The 22,313-nt window shown below is 40.6% G+C and overlaps 1 protein-coding gene across 1 annotated transcript; it reads left to right on the top strand.

Annotated features, from left to right (window-relative positions):
- Positions 1-3,253: 3,253 nt before the first annotated feature.
- LOC136425990 (somatostatin receptor type 2-like) lies at positions 3,254-9,185 on the top strand. The gene is made up of 2 exons (XM_066414908.1): positions 3,254-3,465; positions 7,005-9,185. Exon 2 carries the CDS (start codon positions 7,315-7,317, stop codon positions 8,650-8,652), a length of 1,338 nt encoding a protein of 445 aa, XP_066271005.1. The 5' UTR covers positions 3,254-3,465; positions 7,005-7,314; the 3' UTR covers positions 8,653-9,185.
- The last annotated feature ends 13,128 nt before the right edge of the window (positions 9,186-22,313 follow it).

Genomic DNA, 22,313 nt, shown 5'->3' with positions numbered 1-22,313 from the left:
CGCTGTGGAGCGACACAAGGCGATTACAGACCCGCTGCGGAGCAGGCAACACGGAACGGTAAAACACGCGGGAAAGACCTGCGCTGTAGTGTGGATGGTGTCCGCTCTGGCTGCAGGTATAGACACGATCGCCAGAAACATTGTCACCAACGACTGGACCTTCACAAGCGCTAGTCTCCATACTAGAGCCTCGTGTATAGTTTTAAAGGTTGAGTCGTCTGATGCCAGCGATCCCTTCTTTATCATGGAACTCTTGTGCTTTTTATTCCTCTACGTTTTGCCCATATGTATAATGATTCCCCTGTACGTTCAGATATTGGTCAAGGTGAGGCAGTCTCGCCGTTTGACGGGGAGGGAGACCAGGTCGGGCGACCAGGCGTTTCTCATGGTGTTCGTCGTGACTGTTTTCTTTTTCGTCACCTGGCTTCCTTTCCGAATCGTTTCTTTCCTTATTCATCAGCTTGCTTCAAACGAGAACCACGTGCCAGTCGATGTGTCGCTTGCCATCGCCTTGTTCAACTCCGTGGCAAACCCGTTTCTCTACGCTCTTCTTGGGAGGAACTTTTCGGACAAAGTCAAGAAGATGTTCTGCTGTAAACAGGATACGAGGCTGACGATACAGGTCACCCACGCAACAGGCAATGCTATAGGACAGGCCCGGGCTACAGGCGGGACAGGACAGGCCCAGGCTCAAGGTGCGACAGAACAGACACAGACTACAGGCGATGCAGAACAGGCCCAGGCTACAGGCGGGACAGGACACGTCCAGGCTACGTACCAGACAGGACAGGTCCAAGATACATGCGAGACAGGCCAGGCACAGGATACATGTGGGACATGGCTATAGAATAGAAATATATTACAACACAGACAATGCAAGGCCTTCTGACACAGACCACAGTTAAAATGTCACAAACGATAGACGAAAAAGGCCAAATGAATAAGGAGATACCATAAGTTGGCATAGAAATGCGCAGCAATATATGGTCAGAATAAGATAGATACGCCGAACCAATCGTTACTCATTAGACAGATTATATTTCAATGTTCTGAAAGGATTTCCGATGAAGAAGAAAATGTACTTGAATTTTACCCTACAGTATATGCCTATTTACTGTACTCTCCAAGCAGAGCATGGGTTTTGGCTGGTTTTTAACGTGTTTTTGGGCGTTTTTGTCGGGCTTTCTACTTTGTCAACTTTTTGGGGGCTAGACAAAAAAAAAGATGACAAAGTAGAAAGCCCAACAAAAACGCATAAAAACACGTCAAAAACCAGCCGAAACCCATGCTCTGCTTGGAGAATATATTTACTAGAGTAATGACGTAGATTTGAAATATTTGCTAAATAGTCAGTCGAAGTATCATTAAGTGAATGCCACTATTCGAGCAATATTCCAGAATTTCAATTTGATATCTTGAGTTATGTTGTTAATATTGCTGCCTGCATAACAGTGAATTAAGCACAGACGTGTAGGGCGTGATTGGTGATTATAAAGAGTAGTTGAGTTTTGTTCATATGGTTGATGCTGTTCATACACCAAATAATGTTGTCGTTGTTTGGGACCAAGACCTAACATCCATACCTGGATTATTTACTTTTGCAAAATTTCAGAAACTATAAGAACATTTGTGTGTACATCAGTGTCCTCAATTATTTTGTCTTGAATATCTTACTTTTTGTCCATAATATGTAAATATGGGGGTATGACGGGTCACCGCCTGCCAAGGATAGAGTAGTTGGAAGACAACAAAGTCTAACTTCATATTTAGCTTGCCGGCCCATGTGGAAAACGCCACGTTTCCTCTTACATCAGTCTGTCATATCGAAAAAGCCCCTTAATGATGTTGTCATGGTTGTAAGTCAAGGGCTGTCATTTCTGAGGATAGAAAGTAACGCTAGCACAGCACCTTGAAGGCCCCCTCTCACTGGACACGCAGCACGCTGGCGTCGTCGCTGCATCCTAAACTGGATTTGTGTTATCCTTGATTTTATAATCGGAATATCATCATAAATGTACAAGTATGACCAAAAAGACGACAAAACAAACAAAGCTTAAAAAGATTCGTTTTTTTGGCGATGAAATTCGTTGAGTGCTTTGTCAATTCGATCGGCCGCAGCGATGCCGCCAGCGTGCCGCGGGTCCAGTGAGAGGGGGACCCCAACCACCCCTGATCTAAAGTAGATTAGCCCAATTGCCCGAGGCTTCCGCACAACTCTCCCTCTCCCTAGACACCTGCGGGTGTTCTTAAGGTTCTTAAGTACACAGCTTAGGTGAGGTCTAAATAAGAGAGTTATACCTACAATGTTAACGAGTTTCTTGTTAATTCTCTTTAAACATTTCAATTATAATATCTATGTTATACCTTGGCCGGGATAACGTTCGATACGGGTGTTCCGGACCGGTCTATATTTTACCGTATTGCTCGGGCTTCGAAAACGTATTGGACAGGCTTTAATCGAATGATTCGAACGCGCTTTGCGCGAGCCGCTCCAAAAAACATGAATACGGGATTTGGATGTTGGAATCAATGTTGTTACACTTTGTTGTTCAAGGACGCAAACTTTTTCTTAACTTCTGGTGGATTTTGCTTTTTTTTTCTGATGGACATGGCATAAATGAAATACAACACGGTGTATTCCGCATCCATCTATTTCAACCTATCAGAAATAAACTATAATGAATGTAGGCCAGGAAAAAACCTTCATGAATTGCTTGAAAGCCAGCTTATCTTAGAAAAAAAAGTGATCTAGAATATGGCTAGCGTGAATTGACTTCTTGGAACAAAGCCCATGGCACCAACGCCACTCCTTATTAAGTCATGAACTTTTAGAAGGCACTATTATAACAAAATTGCATCTTATGTGCATTATCTCGTTACGCGCTTAAGTGAAAATACATTTCCTCTAAAGTTCGTTCAGTAGAACTGTCCAAATGGCGAGGGAACGGAACCCACTGACAACATTAAAAATCATTTTACAACAAATCAGATCTAATAACAAGCATCAAATATTCCGTAAATGAAGATCACAACATCACAAATTAGGCGCAAAAGTTCATTAATTCGATAAAATGTACCTTATTGGCAAAGCTGCACCGAAAAATAAATAGCCCTTTTACAACGCAGTCTGCTTGTAGCCCTCTAACGGTATTAGTAATCATATTAATAATTATTTATTCATGGTGAGTGTTTTCCTTGTCTTGGCACAAAGCTCAAATCACACATTCAGTAATGATTAATGTTTGGGACACAGGCGTATCTAGGATGCGTGTAGACTGTCTATCATACCCTACCGCTTTTTCTAGACTACATAAGCTCCAGGAAGATAGCCAGAAGAGCGTCAGGTATAAGGAAAACTCCTACCGACAGATAACAACGGACTCAAGTCTAAAACGTTTGCTGTGGCTCATTTACGCTTCGGAGTGACGGAGACCAAGAATCAGTGGATACGAGCTTGAACCGACGGTAAGACTCACCGTATCGTTCTACGTTCTAAATAGAACTTATGTCGTAACGTATAGAGAGGTCTGATCTATGCAGATATGAAGACGAAATGGTTCCCCACGCATGCTAAAGGTTTTTTTACGATTCTTTGTCGTGCTATTTTAAGCGGGGCTATAACAAAAGAACTGACTTCCTCCTTGCACGCAGTGGCACGACAATTACTTGCCACAGCTGTGTATCGCCTGGTGGATCGACCCCTCTCCTCGAATATCCTCTCCCACGGGTCTCCAGACAATGATATTACTTTAAACAAAAGTCTTTCTGACACCCTTCACACTTAAATTCCATCAACGAACCGATTCTAGGCACCTCCAGCTGTTCCCCCTAGCCTAACTTTCAAAATAACTTTTACGAGGTAGTGTGTGGACTCTTATAACATTTTATGGACAATCATAAACGTGCAGTTCACCCTTTCTCTAAATGACCTGCGACCTCCAAAACGTACTTGTGATATAGTTTATCTCTCGTACTTAAAAATGTATTCATGTATTTGTTTAAATGACTCAACGATGTTACTTGGATTGTAAGGCTGATGTTATTGATTGATTATAGCATTGTATCTAACCTAGTGTTGTGGAATTTCCATTTTCTATGTATCTGTCTGTCCACAAATGTCAATCAATCGTTCGCAGGCATCAGTGTCTGATGCATGGCGGCTGCAGAGATGCATAGGGCTCGCCAGGCTGGTCTGCTCTCGGCATAGACACTCCAGTCGGTTCTGGTGATCCCCAGCCCCTGTAGCGTGTTGAAGATCTGGTCTTCCCATCTTCCTCTAGGGCTACGCTGCCTCGAGAGTCGGTGTAATGTATTGTAGCATTTGACCTTAAATAAATAAATTAATAAACCGACCGTCATCGTCAATGATCTACAACAACGCTGTCTGTCGCAAGACGACTGACTAGTGTATGGCACATCCACGACTGTCCAACGAACGCCATTAGTTGCTGTCGTACGACTGTCGTAAATCCGTCGTACGACAACTTATGTGACTCTGAGACTTGTCACGTTAAACACACGGCAAGATCTAGCTTGAATAAGACCCCCTCAGCAGCTGTGCCTTGTATTACGTTGTCTTGTGGTTCTGTACAGTGTTGACGCTGTATCATCATAACAGTTAGCATGAATGAAATCATCAAACAGACAGCCCTATGGTTATCTGTCTTCTTATTTCGCTTTTAGACAGACAAGGACGACGTGACACCGCACTCAAGTTTTTCATAACCTGTTTCAACAGTGCCACGTACAGAGAACAATATACCTATTTTTACACCTGGGTACGCCAGGAAAGTCGCTTTTAAAGTGCTTTTCCCAAGGGCACAACATTGATGGCTTCATGGGTTTCGAACCCGGGACCGCTGAGTTCGGGACCGAACACCCTGACGTTATTCCACACAACCCCGAGAGTGAGCCTTATTGTTCACGGAGCCCTTGACTTTGTTTGAGCCTGTGTGTACGTAAATATTAGCCCCCTAGTCTCACTGGGCCTAGTTTCTGCCAAACGTTTTCCCCGGAAACCGACCTTTCGAACCCCACGCCGCCCTTTTTCTTCACATTTACCGTGATACATGTCTTTGCTGTCTACAAAAGGAAGCGCTAAGACCAAAAAGTTGGATGTTACTGACTATCGGACCAGACATTTTCGCCCCTCCCCTTGCAAACGTCTGAAGTAACGCAACGTGAAACAAGAGTCTGAGGACCCAAAATCTCCATGAAATTTGTTTTTTTTTAATGTTGTGTTATGGTTGTGTATGTTATTTGTTGTTTGGTTGTTATGTTATGTTTTATCTGCTTCAGGGTGGTTGTGTTTGTTTATATTTGTTTTATGTGGTCTGTTACGCCTCAGTGCATTTGTCTCTCCTTCTCTTTTGGCTCTCATGTGATCTCTCTTCATCTTCTTATGTATCTCTGACACCTGGAGACATCCCGACCTTGCCTTCAAAGTTGTGTAAATGATAAACTATCAGGGACAGCGGTTGATAGAACACAACTTTACAGGTGAATAAAAGACAGGGGTACAATAGATAAGCAGGAAAGGTTACAGGTGACCAGATCATGTCAAAGTGCTACGTAGTTACCTATAAACTGGTAGCAATCGTAGCATTGTACGTTAAATATATTGTGGTCCACAGTACCATTGCCAAACCATTGAGAAAATAAAGCCAGACCACAACTGGTACACGGTATGAGCAAGAAACAGCCTGTTAACAGGTCAAAGTGAATTTACACATAATCAAATGTGTGATGTGTCCTGGTTACTTCACATACCTTATGCTTTGGATCCCCATCATATATTCTTTGATCCACAGAAACTGATCTTGACCTCTTCTTTGCTATTTTCCGAAATTATTCAACTGGGGTCCTCAAACATGCAGACAGACTGGATCCTTTTCTTCTACCATGTATGTTTACACAATGTACTGTACACATTTCACTGTATATGATTACTATATGTCACTTAGATGTTAGTTAGGTTTGTGTTAAACGACCTGTATCTAGCCCCTCGGGGCACGAACATACAATAAAGGTCTTCAATCATCATCATCATTAAAACCATGTATAACTGTTCCTTTCACTACCTGCTGTCAAGCTTCTAGTCTGGTCAAATCAGTCCCTACAGACTGTTAAGCGCCAACAGCTGTTAACAACCAACAGTTGCTAAATTGATTGATGGGCTTGGCAAGCTAAAGCCAACAGCTGTTGACAAGTGACCCACTTACGCTATAGCTACTAACAAAGCACCTGATATAGGATAGGCCAACACAGCAAATATAGATTTCCCCATTACTTAGGCAAATTAAGTCCAATTTACATAATTTGCACTTCATTGTATGCAACCCTCTCTAAGCTACCTGCCAAGTAAATAACATGAGAATGTGTCGCTCCAGGGGGCCCAAAATCGACCTTGACCATTCTCCTCCCAGCGCATACCCACATACCAAATATCATAACAATCCATTTACACGTTCTACAGTTATGCTTACTTAAAGCATCCAGCGACACACATGCAAACGATTTACCTCCTTACTTATGCAAATTCGGTCTTATTTGCATAGTTTGCACTTAAGTGTGTACATCTTGGTCTAACCTACCTGACGTGTACTAAATAACATGACGATCTGTCGATCCACTCTTCAGTTCTTCTACATTGAAGATTTTTACAAATACGCCATTGCAGTTCCAGTCACACATGCCAGGGGGCCCAAAATCGACCTTGACCTTTCATCCTCTTAACATCCACCCACATACCAAAAATCATTACAATCCATGTACAGGTTCTACAGTTATGGTGACTTTAAGCATCCGGTGACACATACATACACACAAACACCAAACGCAAGCAAAACAGTATATCCATGAAAAAGCCTTTTTTCATGGAGATAATGAAGGTCTTTCAATCCTAACTAATCCTACTTCAGTTTGCCGAATGTTCTTTCCACAAGGAAAGCTTGTGTGTATATTTTGCGGTTCAACTACGAAATGATTTATTCTCCATCTTTCAGATCACATTGGAAGAGTCGACTTTGAGTACCGCCATCGAGACACAAGAACAAACAGTTGTTTCAAATGTCTGACGGCCACTCCGAGACACAATGATACAGATCTAGAATGACAAAACGGCAACTTACATCCCAGTGAAGCTTTACAAAGGCAGTGCTGTGTATCGTAGGATTATTCTGGCACTTTTGACCAATTGCTGACGTCACGAGTCCGTAAAGTTTCTTGAACTCCGAGAAAGAAGGACAGTCGGAAACTCGATGCGATTTAGCTCTAACTGATGATTTGATTTAAAGCCGGTGTACAACTTAGGAAATGGATAACAACTATATCGGCAACATTGCTCGCTGCATCATCTGTACCTTAGGTATGGCGGCGAACCTGCTCATCTTATACATCGTAGCCCGCTACCCCTCCATGAGGACCGCATGTAACGTGTATGTAGCCAACCTGGCAGCAACCGACTTCCTTTTCTGCCTCGTCACCCTCACCCAATCCATTGTGATAATTTCAGACCCACCTTATTTAGTGGGGGAAACGGAACTAGTATTTCCTTTGGTGTACCTTCGAAGCTGTGACGTCAGCCGTGTGATCTTGGTTTTCCTTGCCTCTACAAGCATCTTCCTGCTGACAGTCATCGCTGTGGAGCGATATAGGGCGATTACAAACCCGCTGAGTTGCAGACAACACGGGACTGTGAAACACGCGGTGAAAACCTGTGCTGCGGTGTGGCTAGTGGCCGCCCTGGCTGCAGCTATAGACACGATCGCCAGGAACATTGTCACGGACGACTGGACCTTCACAAGCGCTAGTCTACATGCCTCGTGTGTCCTGTTAAAGACTGAGTCGTCTGATGCCAGCGACCCTTTTTTTATCATGGTACTCTTGTGCTTTTTATTCCTCTACGTTTTGCCCATCTGTGTGATGATTCCCCTGCACGTTCATATATTGGTCAAATTGAGGCAGTCGCGCCGTTTGGCGGTGAGGGAGACCAGGTCGGGTGACCAAGCGTTTCTCATGGTGTTTGTTGTGACTGTTTTGTTTCTCGTCAACTGGCTTCCTTTCCACATCATTTCTTTCCTTATTCACCTGCTTCATTCAAAAGAAGAGCACGTTGCGATCATAGTGGCGCTTGCCTTCGCCGTGATCAACTCCGTTGCCAATCCGTTTCTCTACGCTCTTCTTGGGAAGAAGGTTCATGCCAGAGTCAAGAAGATGTTCTGCTGTAAACAGGATACAAGGCCAACGATACAGGCCATCCAGGCAGGACAGTCCCGAGCTACAGCGACAGGACAGACTACAGGTGGGACAGAACAGACCCAGGCTATAGACGGGATAGGAAAGAACCAGGTTACCGACGAGGCAGAACAGGCCCAGGCTACAGGCATTGCAACACATGCCCAGGCTGCAGGCGAGACAGAACATGCCCAGGCTACAGACAAAAACGGACAGGCTCAAGCTACATGCGGGACAGAACAGGCACAGGCTACAGGCGAGACAGAACAGGCCCAGGCTACAGACAAAAACGGACAGGCCCAAGCTACATGCGGGACAGAACAGGCACAGGCACAGGCTACAGGCGAGACAGAACAGGCACAGGCTACAGGCGGGACAGGCCGGGCACATGATACATGCGGGACAAAGCCCAAATGAATGAGGACATACGTCAGTAAAGAAATGAGTAGCAACGTGGCAAGAATAAGATAGATACGTCATACAAGCTGTCACTCACTACATTTCATTTATTTTGATTTCCGACTAAGAACAAAGCATATTATGTGAATTGCATGCTTCTGTATATGCCTATTTACTGCAATAATCACTTAACTTTAAGATCTTAGCTAAATAGTCAGTTGAGATGCATTTGTAGCATGGAGTTGAAATTGTTCCAGCAACATCAAGAATTTCGATTTCATATATCTAAAGCTATATCAACGATATTGTTGCCTGAATCTTACATAGTGCATTCAGAGTTACACATCTACTTTTTGCTTACATAGAGTAGTCAAATTTTGTTTATATAGTTGTTTAGTTGTTGCCGTTCTTATTGCAAACAATTGCATGAGACGAAGACCTAACATGGCAGCTTTTATAATTTTGTAAATGTTAACTTACAGAAAATATAATGTCATTTCTGTGTACATCAGTGTTCTCAGAGTCTTTTGTTCCAGAAATTTACTTTGCTGTACTAATATAGATATAAGGATAATTGAGGCTATGTTGCACCCGCGTACGTTGCGGTTGTTCTAAAGCGAACTAACTAAAAATGACCAAAATCAAACTAGTACCCTTTGCTTCAAAGGTGTCTGGACATTTCAGCTTTTGGGGTATATTTTTGCTCAGGGAATCAAGCAGGACTAAAGCAGAAATGCAACTGTAAACAATGGTCATGTTTACTGTTTGAGTTTTCGAGTTGCACAGATAGTTGGTGAGCACATGTTTAACCGACAAAAGTAGCTAACTATCTGTATCTAAAAACATGTATTGCTATCGCCATGGCTATGATGATATATGCTAAAATTTAGACTCGTGTACCCACTGTACTGATAAAAGCCATATTTGGCAGCGATCGCCTACGCAAATAAAAAATACCATACGCCTTGAGTTACTTATTAACAATGGAATGCGTCAGTACAGGAGATAATTGTCGCAGCAAAACTACGCAGTAGTAGTTTACATCAGTGAAGACATTGGAGGGCGGTTCGATACCTTCTACACTCGGATGGAAAATATGTCACCATCCAAAACAACATTGTTGTTGCTTCTGTGTCTGCCGAGTTCATTTGCACAAACAGGTGAGCAAACATTTAGCCATGCTCGGGAGAGGGGGGGGGGGTATTGTAGAATCATAAAACGACCCTGCTCGATGTTACAATAGATCTATAGATTAAGTACGAGGGGCGTTTAGCAAGTGGCGAGGCTTTGCCGACCAGGAAGCTTCATGATTCTCCAGTTTCGACTCACAGCTACAGTCATCAAATTTCAAATCAATGTCGTAATTTTCTTGCTAGCGGCGCTCTTTTTTTCAACATTCTTAGATGATAATTTATGTTATCGATACTTCTTATAATTGATATATCATACATCATATACTGTCAGATATCTGTCTGTGGTTCGCAAAATACATGAATAGCAAAATGTGTTACTTTTACAGTATTGCACGGGCTTTGAAGTTACAGTGCATGGGTTTCTATTGAATGATTTGAATGCGCTTTACATTTTATATTAAAATGTTTTTGTTTTTTATCTGGCCTCGTTCCCAGCCATCCTGTGAGTCTGACCCGACCCAGCGATACGGAAACCCTGTGTGGTATCCTCCATTTACCGATGCGGTATACAGTAAGCTTTCTAACTAATGGTATATATATGAATGATATTGAGTACTACTCAATGCTCTGTATAAATGTTTCCGATTGCATGCAATGATCATACTTCTACTACTGGTGCAGGCAAGAGCTTTAAAACAGTCTGTAAGGATCTGGGGAAGATGGAAGCAGACTTGGGTGGAACTGAGATCGTCAAGCCTCTACAGTATGTATACAAACAACCTACTACATATAGCATGGCATCCCAGACAGGTGGATAAAAACAAGGTATAAAACAACACGGTGTTTCCTTTTTTGTTTACAATTATTGTAAACTCGGTAAACCACCTCATGGTGACACACGAGGTTTGAACTGAACAGTACAAGCTGCTGTTCGAGGAATACACTCTAACCGTAGCTGCGTAATCATTTTCATCTGAGTCAAGTGAGGAGATACATGTACGCATAAAGTGCATTTCCCAAGGACACAACATTGGAACCTGTCAGGGATCCAAACTCAATACTCAGGTTCTGAGTCAACAACCCTAACCACATGGCCACCGTGCCACATGTTTTGGTGTATTCTGCTGATAAGGTATCACCTGTTTGAGGGATAGGACTGAGTAAAGATAATGAGGAATGTCGCATTCTTCTTATGTCATACCCACCTGAGAAAACACAAATCTATGGTCCTTATTAATAAGTAATGTAGAAGTATTCATCGGACGAATGCTGGTGTTACAGTGTGGTTCAAGCGCCACTTCCTGACCTGTCTATAATAACTGGTCTATAATAACTTTTTAGTCTTGTGGCCATGGTAAGTATGTTGGGTTCGTGAGCTAGCAGCCCGGGTTCGATCCCCTGGAGCCAGGAGACTGTACTACTCGCCTCGTGCGTTTCACTACGTTCTGTTTATTTCCAGGAATAATGGAACATTTGCATAATTAATGAGAAAATAGTGTAATTCCATTTGGTACATAACTGGAATTTCATATTTGTGGCATTTGGACGTTTTGTGACAGTGAACGAAGTTGAATTTAAATCATGCAAATGTGGGTCTAATATGTATAATATATATTTAATGGAGATTTGAGGTCCCTGAACTATTGTTCACTTATTGATGTGTAGTTGCGTAATTTACGGTACAGCTGTTCCTTTTGACGGATTGTGGGGTGTGTGCGTGAGGTGAAGAAGCAAGTCAACTCTGCCAGGTAAGATTCACAAATATCATTTATTTGGGGAAGGGGTTAAGACATGCAATTATGATAAACTCATTACATGTAGTACATTATTGTTGTCACTCAGACAATCGTTCTAATTAATATTCCTCCAATAGATGAGTGTTGCTTAGTATCCTATTAAGATCACAAAAGCTCCTTGAATAATATCATCAGGTTTGTAAATGACCGAATAGCAAGGTTCTTTTATTCTCAACAAAGTTCCCAGAAAGAGTGGACGTTTCGATGATTGTCGTTTCGATGGAGGACACTCATCGAAACGTCGGCTTTTTTTTAATACTTGGTTGTGAATAAAGAACTTTGCTATTCAACAATAAAAGCTGTTTTAAACATGCATACATAAGATGCTGCCTTATAAGCTCGCACATTAGCAGTCGCTTAAACAAATGTCAGGTCTAGCTTTCAATTCAGGTGTTCAAACATTCGTTAAGTTTATAAGGCATTGATAAGGCATTGATAAGGCATTTTTGATTGGGGGTACTGCTGCATGCAAAATTACAAAAATTGACATTAATCTTGGAAATATTTTTGTAAAATAACCCCATAACAGGAACACTTATTGTGTAGTGGAATAAAAGAGTTATAATGTAGAACCGTTATGCAGGTAGATAACGGGGAACCCTGCTTGTGATATGATCATTTTTCCTTACTACCGGGTTACTAGTCTGATTTGGCTGCATTACCACCACTCTTTACTAGAGGGAGCTTTTGATCCATTTAGGAACTTTGGTATAAATGCTAGGGTACCTAAGACAGAAATAAAAGGTATATTGATTCGCCGAAATGGCCCCGTCGTAGCGAAAGAACGTCGACTGATGATGAGGATACATTTTTGATATTCAATTATGTACTTTGCAAGATTGAACATGCAATTGTCATTCTTTCTTCAACACGACTGACCTTATTGGTACTAACAGTAGGCTTGAGTCTGGAACTCTGTTGGGTTAAGGCAGCCCAGGCTCTAAAATTCGTGTTCGAGTTCGGCCGCGTGCCTGGCCAGCGGCTCGGCCGAACTCGAACACGGTTCGAAATGTTCCACTACAGAGCAATTCGGGGGGCGCAAGGTCTATTCCACTGCCCAATCATATATATCTCAGGTGTACGTAACGTTATATGTACAAAATTGTTTTATAGGCCATGATTTGGATTGTATTACATTCTAAATGTTTCAATCAAATGGTTTGGAAGGTCTCCTCCACGAACATGTGCCGCGCCGAGTCCTACTAGCGCTGTTTTGACGGAGGTGTTTCAAATAGAACAGGGGGTTCTATATGTTCGATATGGTGTTCGAAGGGAACGGTCGTTACGTCACAGGTGTTTGATTTCGCAGGAGACAACGAGCTGCGTGTGTGAGATCGGGTTATGAGTTTTACGGCATTACGGACGGCTCAAAACAACAGACTTGATCTTTGGAGTAATCAAATATTCTTCATTATAGCTTTCTTATCAAAATTGTCGGGGGCTATTTTGCATAGATTTTGATTTTTTTAAACTGGGCGAATTTTTAACAACATATGACCCAAAAAAAGTGGTTTCTGATGTTTTTAACCCAAAAAAATAATTTAATCGTCATTTTAAACAAAATAGCCTCGGACAAAAATGATTTGTATGAGGTTAGCTCTCTTCTTGTAAAATATCATAATGAAAGTTGATGTTACCGCCTGCGCGCGTAAACCCATGAAATACACAGCTAGTTTTAACCAAAATGTGTATTTCTAACCCAAAATCTAGCTGTAGATAAACTAAAGTATAATTAATTCAATGCGTTTTAGGTAGTTCTAAAACTGTGTGAAGTTTCATCGTGGTGCGACAAGGCTATCAAAAGTTACAGGATATGTATTGATATGTATGGAATAATACTTCCTGGGCCGCCTTAACCCAACTGAGTATTACTTCCTAACCATGAATGAGAAAGTAAAGTGATTTCATTTCCTCAAATACCCGCCAAGTGCCCTATCGTATGAATGTAAAGTTTGAACATTCTGATAAAGAGATTTAATTTTAGACCGGAGCACTGAGTTGGTCTATAATGCTTTATAAGTATGGGGTGGGGGGCGTAACTTTGGTCAGCTATTACTTCCTAACCATGAATGAAAAAGTAAAGTGATTTCATTTCCTCAAATACCCGCCAAGTGCCCTATCGTTTGAATGTGAAGTTTGAACATTCTGATAAAGAGATTGAATTTTAGACCAGAGCACTGAATTGGTCTATAATGCTTTATAAATATGGGGTGGGGGGCGTAACTTTGGTCAGCTATTACTCCCTAACCATGAATGAGAAAGTAAAGTGATTTCATTTCCTCAAATACCCGCCAAGTGCCCTATCGTTTGAATGTAAAGTTTGAACATTCTGATAAAGGGATTGAATTTTAGACCGGAGCACTGAATTGGTCTATAATGCTTTATAAGTATGGGGTGGGGGGTGTAACTTTGGTCAGCTATTACTCCCTAATCATGAATGAGAAAGTGAAGTGATTTCATTTCCTCAAATACCCGGCAAGTGCCCTATCGTTTGAATGTAAAGTTTGAACATTCTGATAAAGAGATTGAATTTTAGACCTGAGCACTGAATTGGTCTATAATGCTTTATAAGTATGAGGTGGGGGGCGTAACTTTGGTCAGCTATTACTTCCTAACCATGAATGAGAAAGTAAAGTGATTTCATTTCCTCAAATACCCGCCAAGTGTCCTATCGTTTGAATATAAAGTTTGAACATTCTGATAAAGAGATTGAATTTTAGACCGGAGCACTGAATTGGTCTATAACGCTTTATAAGTATGGGGTGGGGGGAGGTAACTTTGGTCAGCTATTACTCCCTAACCATGAATGAGAAAGTAAAGTGATTTCATTTCCTCAAATACCCGCCAAGTGCCCTTTCGTTTGAATGTAAAGTTTGAACATTCTTATAAAAAGATTGAATTTCAGACCGGAGCACTGAATTGGTCTATAATGCTTTATAAGTATGGGGTGGGGGGCGTAACTTTGGTCAGCTATTACTTCCTAACCATGAATGAGAAAGTAAAGTGATTTCATTTCCTCAAATACCCGCCAAGTGCCCTATCGTTTGAATGTAAAGTTTGAACATTCTGATAAAGAGATTGAATTTTAGACCTGAGCACTGAATTGGTCTATAATGCTTTATAAGTATGAGGTGGGGGGCGTAACTTTGGTCAGATATTACTTCCTAACCATGAATGAGAAAGTAAAGTGATTTCATTTCCTCAATACCCGCCAAGTGTCCTATCGTTTGAATGTAAAGTTTGAACATTCTGATAAAGAGATTGAATTTTAGACCTGAGCACTGAATTGGTCTATAATGCTTTATAAGTATGAGGTGGGGGGCGTAACTTTGGTCAGCTATTACTTCCTAACCATGAATGAGAAAGTAAAGTGATTTCATTTCCTCAATACCCGCCAAGTGTCCTATCGTTTGAATGTAAAGTTTGAACATTCTGATAAAGAGATTGAATTTTAGACCGGAGCACTGAATTGGTCTATAACGCTTTATAAGTATGGGGTGGGGGGCGTAACTTTGGTCAGCTATTACTCCCTAACCATGAATGAGAAAGTAAAGTGATTTCATTTCCTCAAATACCCGGCAAGTGCCCTATCGTTTGAATGTAAAGTTTGAACATTCTGATAAAGAGATTGAATTTTAGACCGGAGCACTGAATTGGTCTATAATGCTTTATAAGTATGGGGTGGGGGGCGTAACTTTGGTCTGCTATTAATTTTTAACCATGAATGAGAAAGTAAAGTGATTTCATTTCCTCAAATACCCGCCAAGTGCCCTATCGTTTGAATGTAAAGTTTGAACATTCTGATAAAGAGATTGAATTTTAGACCGGAGCACTGAATTGGTCTATAATGCTTTATAAGTATGGGGTGGGGGGCGTAACTTTGGTCAGCTATTACTTCCTAACCATGAATGAGAAAGTAAAGTGATTTCATTTATCAAATACCCGCCAAGTGCCCTATTGTTTGAATGTAAAGTTTGAACATTCTTATAAAGAGATTGAATTTTAGACCGGAGCACTGAATTGGTCTATAATGCTTTATGAGTATGGGGTGGGGGGCGTAACTTTGGTCAGCTATTACCTCCTAACCATGAATGAGAAAGTAAAGTGATTTCATTTCCTCAATACCCGCCAAGTGTCCTATCGTTTGAATGTAAAGTTTGAACATTCTGATAAAGAGATTGAATTTTAGACCGGAGCACTGAATTGGTCTATAACGCTTTATAAGTATGGGGTGGGGGGCGTAACTTTGGTCAGCTATTACTCCCTAACCATGAATGAGAAAGTAAAGTGATTTCATTTCCTCAAATACCCGCCAAGTGCCCTATCGTTTGAATGTAAAGTTTGAACATTCTGATAAAGAGATTGAATTTTAGACCGGAGCACTGAATTGGTCTATAATGCTTTATAAGTATGGGGTGGGGGGCGTAACTTTGGTCAGCTTTTACTTCCTAACCATGAATGAGAAAGTAAAGTGATTTCATTTCCTCAAATACCCGCCAAGTGCCCTATCGTTTGAATGTAAAGTTTGAACATTCTGATAAAGAGATTGAATTTTAGACCGGAGCACTGAATTGGTCTATAATGCTTTATAAGTATGGGGTGGGGGGCGTAACTTTGGTCAGCTATTACTCCCTAACCATGAACGAGAAAGTAAAGTGATTTCATTTCCTCAAATACCCGCCAAGTGCCCTATCGTTTGAATGTAAAGTTTGAACATTCTGATAAAGAGATTGAATTTTAGACCGGAGCACTGAATTGGTCTATAATGCTTTATAAGTATGGGGCGGGAGGCGTAACTTTGGTCAGATATTACTTCCTAACCATGAATGAGAAAGTATAGTGATTTCATTTCCTCAAATAGCCGCTAAGTGTCCTATCGTTTGAATGTAAAGTTTGAACATTCTGATAAAGAGATTGAATTTTAGACCGGAGCACTGAATTGGTCTATAATGCTTTATAAGTATGGGGTGGGGGGCGTAACTTTGGTCAGATATTACTTCCTAACCATGAATGAGAAAGTATAGTGATTTCATTTCCTCAAATAGCCTCTAAGTGTCCTATCGTTTGAATGTAAAGTTTGAACATTCTGATAAAGAGATTGAATTTTAGACCGGAGCACTGAATTGGTCTATAATGCTTTATAAGTATGGGGTGGGGGGCGTAACTTTGGTCAGCTATTACTTCCTAACCACGAATGAGAAAGTAAAGTGATTTCATTTCCTCAAATACCCGGCAAGTGCCCTATCGTTTGAATGTAAAGTTTGAACATTCTGATAAAGAGATTGAATTTAAGACCGGATCACTGAATTGGTCTATAATGCTTTATAAGTATGGGGTGGGGGGCGTAACTTTGGTCAGCTATTACTCCCTAACCATGAATGAGAAAGTAAAGTGATTTCATTTCCTCAAATACCCGGCAAGTGCCCTATCGTTTGAATGTAAAGTTTGAACATTCTGATAAAGAGATTGAATTTTAGACCTGAGCACTGAATTGGTCTATAATGCTTTATAAGTATGAGGTGGGGGGCGTAACTTTGGTCAGCTATTACTTCCTAACCATGAATGAGAAAGTAAAGTGATTTCATTTCCTCAATACCCGCCAAGTGTCCTATCGTTTGAATGTAAAGTTTGAACATTCTGATAAAGAGATTGAATTTTAGACCGGAGCACTGAATTGGTCTATAACGCTTTATAAGTATGGGGTGGGGGGGCGTAACTTTGGTCAGCTATTACTCCCTAACCATGAATGAGAAAGTAAAGTGATTTCATTTCCTCAAATACCCGCCAAGTGCCCTATCGTTTGAATGTAAAGTTTGAACATTCTGATAAAGAGATTGAATTTCAGACCGGAGCACTGAATTGGTCTATAATGCTTTATAAGTATGGGGTGGGGGGCGTAACTTTGGTCAGCTATTATTCCCTAACCATGAACGAGAAAGTAAAGTGATTTCATTTCCTCAAATACCCGCCAAGTGCCCTATCGTTTGAATGTAAAGTTTGAACATTTTGATAAAGAGATTGAATTTTAGACCGGAGCACTGAATTGGTCTATAATGCTTTATAAGTATGGGGCGGGAGGCGTAACTTTGGTCAGATATTACTTCCTAACCATGAATGAGAAAGTATAGTGATTTCATTTCCTCAAATAGCCGCTAAGTGTCCTATCGTTTGAATGTAAAGTTTGAACATTCTGATAAAGAGATTGAATTTTAGACCGGAGCACTGAATTGGTCTATAATGCTTTATAAGTATGGGGCGGGAGGCGTAACTTTGGTCAGATATTACTTCCTAACCATGAATGAGAAAATAGGGGTGATTTCATTTCCTCAAATACCCGCCAAGTGCCCTATCGTTTGAATGTAAAGTTTGAACATTCTTATAAAGAGATTGAATTTTAGACCGGAGCACTGAATTGGTCTATAATACTTTATAAGTATGGGGTGGGGGGCGTAACTTTGGTCAGCTATTACTCCCTAACCATGAATGAGAAAGTAAAGTGATTTCATTTCCTCAAATACCCGCCAGGTTCCCTATCGTTTGAATGTAAAGTTTGAACATTCTGATAAAGAGATTGAATTTTAGACCGGAGCACTGAATTGGTCTATAATGCTTTATAAGTATGGGGCGGGAGGCGTAACTTTGGTCAGATATTACTTCCTAACCATGAATGAGAAAATAGGGGTGATTTCATTTCCTCAAATACCCGCCAAGTGCTCTATTGTTTGAATGTAAAGTTTGAACATTTTGATAAAGAGATTGAATTTCAGACCGGAGCACTGAATTGGTCTATAATGCTTTATAAGTATGGGGTGGGGGGCGTAACTTTGGTTAGCTTTTACTTCCTAACCATGAATGAGAAAGTAAAGTGATTTCATTTCCTCAAATACCCGGCAAGTGCCCTATCGTTTGAATGTAAAGTTTGAACATTCTGATTAAGAGATTGAATTTTAGACCGGAGCACTGAATTGGTCTATAATGCTTTATAAGTATGGGGTGGGGGGCGTAACTTTGGTCAGCTATTACTTCCTAACCATGAATGAGAAAGTAAAGTGATTTCATTTCCTCAAATACCCGCCAAGTGCCCTATCGTTTGAATGTAAAGTTTGAACATTCTGATAAAGAGATTGAATTTTAGACCGGAGCACTGAATTGGTCTATAATGCTTTATAAGTATGGGGTGGGGGGCGTAACTTTGGTCAGCTATTACTCCCTAACCATGAATTAGAAAGTAAAGTGATTTCATTTCCTCAAATACCCGCCAAGTGCCCTATCGTTTGAATGTAAAGTTTGAACATTCTGATAAAGAGATTGAATTTTAGACCAGAGCACTGAATTGGTCTATAATGCTTTATAAGTATGGGGCGGGGGGCGTAACTTTGGTCAGCTATTACTTTTTAACCATGAATGAGAAAGTAAAGTGATTTCATTTCCTCAAATACCCGCCAAGTGCCCTATCGTTTGAATGTAAAGTTTGAACATTCTGATAAAGAGATTGAATTTTAGACCAGAGCACTGAATTGGTCTATAATGCTTTATAAGTATGGGGCGGGGGGCGTAACTTTGGTCAGCTATTACTCCCTAACCATGAATGAGAAAGTAAAGTGATTTCATTTCCTCAAATACCCGCCAAGTGCCCTATCGTTTGAATGTAAAGTTTGAACATTCTGATAAAGAGATTGAATTTTAGACCGGAGCACTGAATTGGTCTATAATGCTTTATAAGTATGGGGTTGGGGGCGTAACTTTTGGTCAGCTATTACTCCCTAACCATGAATGAGAAAGTAAAGTGATTTCATTTCCTCAAATACCCGCCAAGTGCCCTATCGTTTGAATGTAAAGTTTGAACATTCTGATAAAGAGATTGAATTTTAGACCGGAGCACTGAATTGGTCTATAACGCTTTATAAGTATGGGGTGGGGGGCGTAACTTTGGTCAGCTATTACTCCCTAACCATGAATGAGAAAGTAAAGTGATTTCAATTCCTCAAATACCCGCCAAGTGCCCTATCGTTTGAATGTAAAGTTTGAACATTCTGATAAAGAGATTGAATTTCAGACCGGAGCACTGAATTGGTCTATAATGCTTTATAAGTATAGGGGGGGGGGCGTAACTTTGGTCAGCTATTACTCCCTAACTATGAACGAGAAAGTAAAGTGATTTCATTTCCTCAAATACCCGCCAAGTGCCCTATCGTTTGAATGTAAAGTTTGAACATTCTGATAAAGAGATTGAATTTTAGACCGGAGCACTGAATTGGTCTATAATGCTTTATAAGTATGGGGCGGGAGGCGTAACTTTGGTCAGATATTACTTCCTAACCATGAATGAGAAAGTATAGTGATTTCATTTCCTCAAATAGCCGCTAAGTGTCCTATCTTTTGAATGTAAAGTTTGAACATTCTGATAAAGAGATTGAATTTTAGACCGGAGCACTGAATTGGTCTATAATGCTTTATAAGTATGGGGCGGGAGGCGTAACTTTGGTCAGATATTACTTCCTAACCATTAATGAGAAAGTAAAGTGATTTCATTTCCTCAAATACCCGCCAAGTGCCCTATCGTTTGAATGTAAAGTTTGAACATTCAAATAAAGAGATTGAATTTTAGACCGGAGCACTGAATTGGTCTATAATGCTTTATAAGTATGGGGTTGGGGGCGTAACTTTTGGTCAGCTATTACTCCCTAACCATGAATGAGAAAGTAAAGTGATTTCATTTCCTCAAATACCCGCCAAGTGCCCTATCGTTTGAATGTAAAGTTTGAACATTCTGATAAAGAGATTGAATTTTAGACCGGAGCACTGAATTGGTCTATAATGCTTTATAAGTATGGGGCGGGAGGCGTAACTTTGGTCAGATATTACTTCCTAACCATGAATGAGAAAGTAAAGTGATTTCATTTCCTCAAATACCCGCCAAGTGCCCTATCGTTTGAATGTAAAGTTTGAACATTCTGATAAAGAGATTTAATTTATACCGGAGCACTGAATTGGTCCATAATGCTTTATAAGTATGGGGTGGGGGGCGTAACTTTGGTCAGCTATTACTTCCTAACCATGAATGAGAAAGTAAAGTGATTTCATTTCCTCAAATACCCGCCAAGTGCCCTATCGTTTGAATGTAAAGTTTGAACATTCTGATGAAGAGATTGAATTTTAGACCGGAGCACTGAATTGGTCTACAATGCTTTATAAGTATGGGGTGGGGGGCGTAACTTTGGTCAGCTATTACTTCCTAACCATGAATGAGAAAGTAAAGTGATTACATTTCCTCAAATACCCGCCAAGTGCCCTATCGTTTGAATGTAAAGTTTGAACATTCTGATAAAGAGATTTAATTTTAGACCGGAGCACTGATTTGGTCTATAATGCTTTATAAGTATGGGGTGGGGGGCGTCACTTTGGTCAGCTATTACTTCCTAACCATGAATGAGAAAGTAAATTGATTTCATTTCCTCAAATACCCGCCAAGTGCCCTATCGTTTGAATGTAAAGTTTGAACATTCTGATAAAGAGATTGAATTTTAGACCAGAGCACTGAATTGGTCTATAATGCTTTATAAGTATGGGGCGGGGGGCGTAACTTTGGTCAGCTATTACTCCCTAACCATGAATGAGAAAGTAAAGTGATTTCATTTCCTCAAATACCCGCCAAGTGCCCTATCGTTTGAATGTAAAGTTTGAACATTCTGATAAAGAGATTGAATTTTAGACCGGAGCACTGAATTGGTCTATAATGCTTTATAAGTATGGGGTTGGGGGCGTAACTTTTGGTCAGCTATTACTCCCTAACCATGAATGAGAAAGTAAAGTGATTTCATTTCCTCAAATACCCGCCAAGTGCCCTATCGTTTGAATGTAAAGTTTGAACATTCTGATAAAGAGATTGAATTTTAGACCGGAGCACTGAATTGGTCTATAATGCTTTATAAGTATAGGGTGGGGGGCGTAACTTTGGTCAGCTATATTACTTCCTAACCATGAATGAGAAAGTAAAGTGATTTCATTTCCTCAAATACCCGCCAAGTGCCCTATCGTTTGAATGTAAAGTTTGAACATTCTGATAAAGAGATTGAATTTTAGACCGGAGCACTGAATTGGTCTATAATGCTTTATAAGTATGGGGTGGGGGGCGTAACTTTGGTCAGCTATTACTTCCTAACCATGAATGAGAAAGTAAAGTGATTTCATTTCCTCAAATACCCGCCAAGTGCCCTATCGTTTGAATGTAAAGTTTTAACATTCTGATAAAGAGATTGAATTTTAGACCAGAGCACTGAATTGGTCTATAATGCTTTATAAGTATGGGGCGGGGGGCGTAACTTTGGTCAGCTATTACTCCCTAACCATGAATGAGAAAGTAAAGTGATTTCATTTCCTCAAATACCCGCCAAGTGCCCTATCGTTTGAATATAAAGTTTGAAAATTCTGATAAAGAGATTGAATTTTAGACCGGAGCACTGAATTGGTCTATAATGCTTTATAAGTATGGGGTGGGGGGCGTAACTTTGGTCAGCTATTAATTCCTAACCATGAATGAGAAAGAAAAGTGATTTCATTTCCTCAAATACCCGCCAAGTGCCCTATCGTTTGAATGTAAAGTTTGAACATTCTGATGAAGAGATTGAATTTTAGACCAGAGCACTGAATTGGTCTATAATGCTTATAAGTATGGGGTGGGGGGCGTAACGTTGGTCAGCTATATTACTTCCTAACCATGAATGAGAAAGTAAAGTGATTTCATTTCCTC

This window comes from Branchiostoma lanceolatum, chromosome 19 (assembly GCF_035083965.1).
Source record: "Branchiostoma lanceolatum isolate klBraLanc5 chromosome 19, klBraLanc5.hap2, whole genome shotgun sequence".
Classification (NCBI taxonomy): domain Eukaryota; kingdom Metazoa; phylum Chordata; class Leptocardii; order Amphioxiformes; family Branchiostomatidae; genus Branchiostoma; species Branchiostoma lanceolatum.
The sequence above is the reverse complement of the archived record's forward strand: the minus strand, read 5'-3'. Positions and strand labels throughout refer to the sequence as shown.

Coding starts and splice junctions, on each gene's coding strand:
- LOC136425990 (XM_066414908.1), top strand. CDS start 7,315: ATGGATAACAACTATATCGGCAACATTGCTCGCTGCATCATCTGTACC.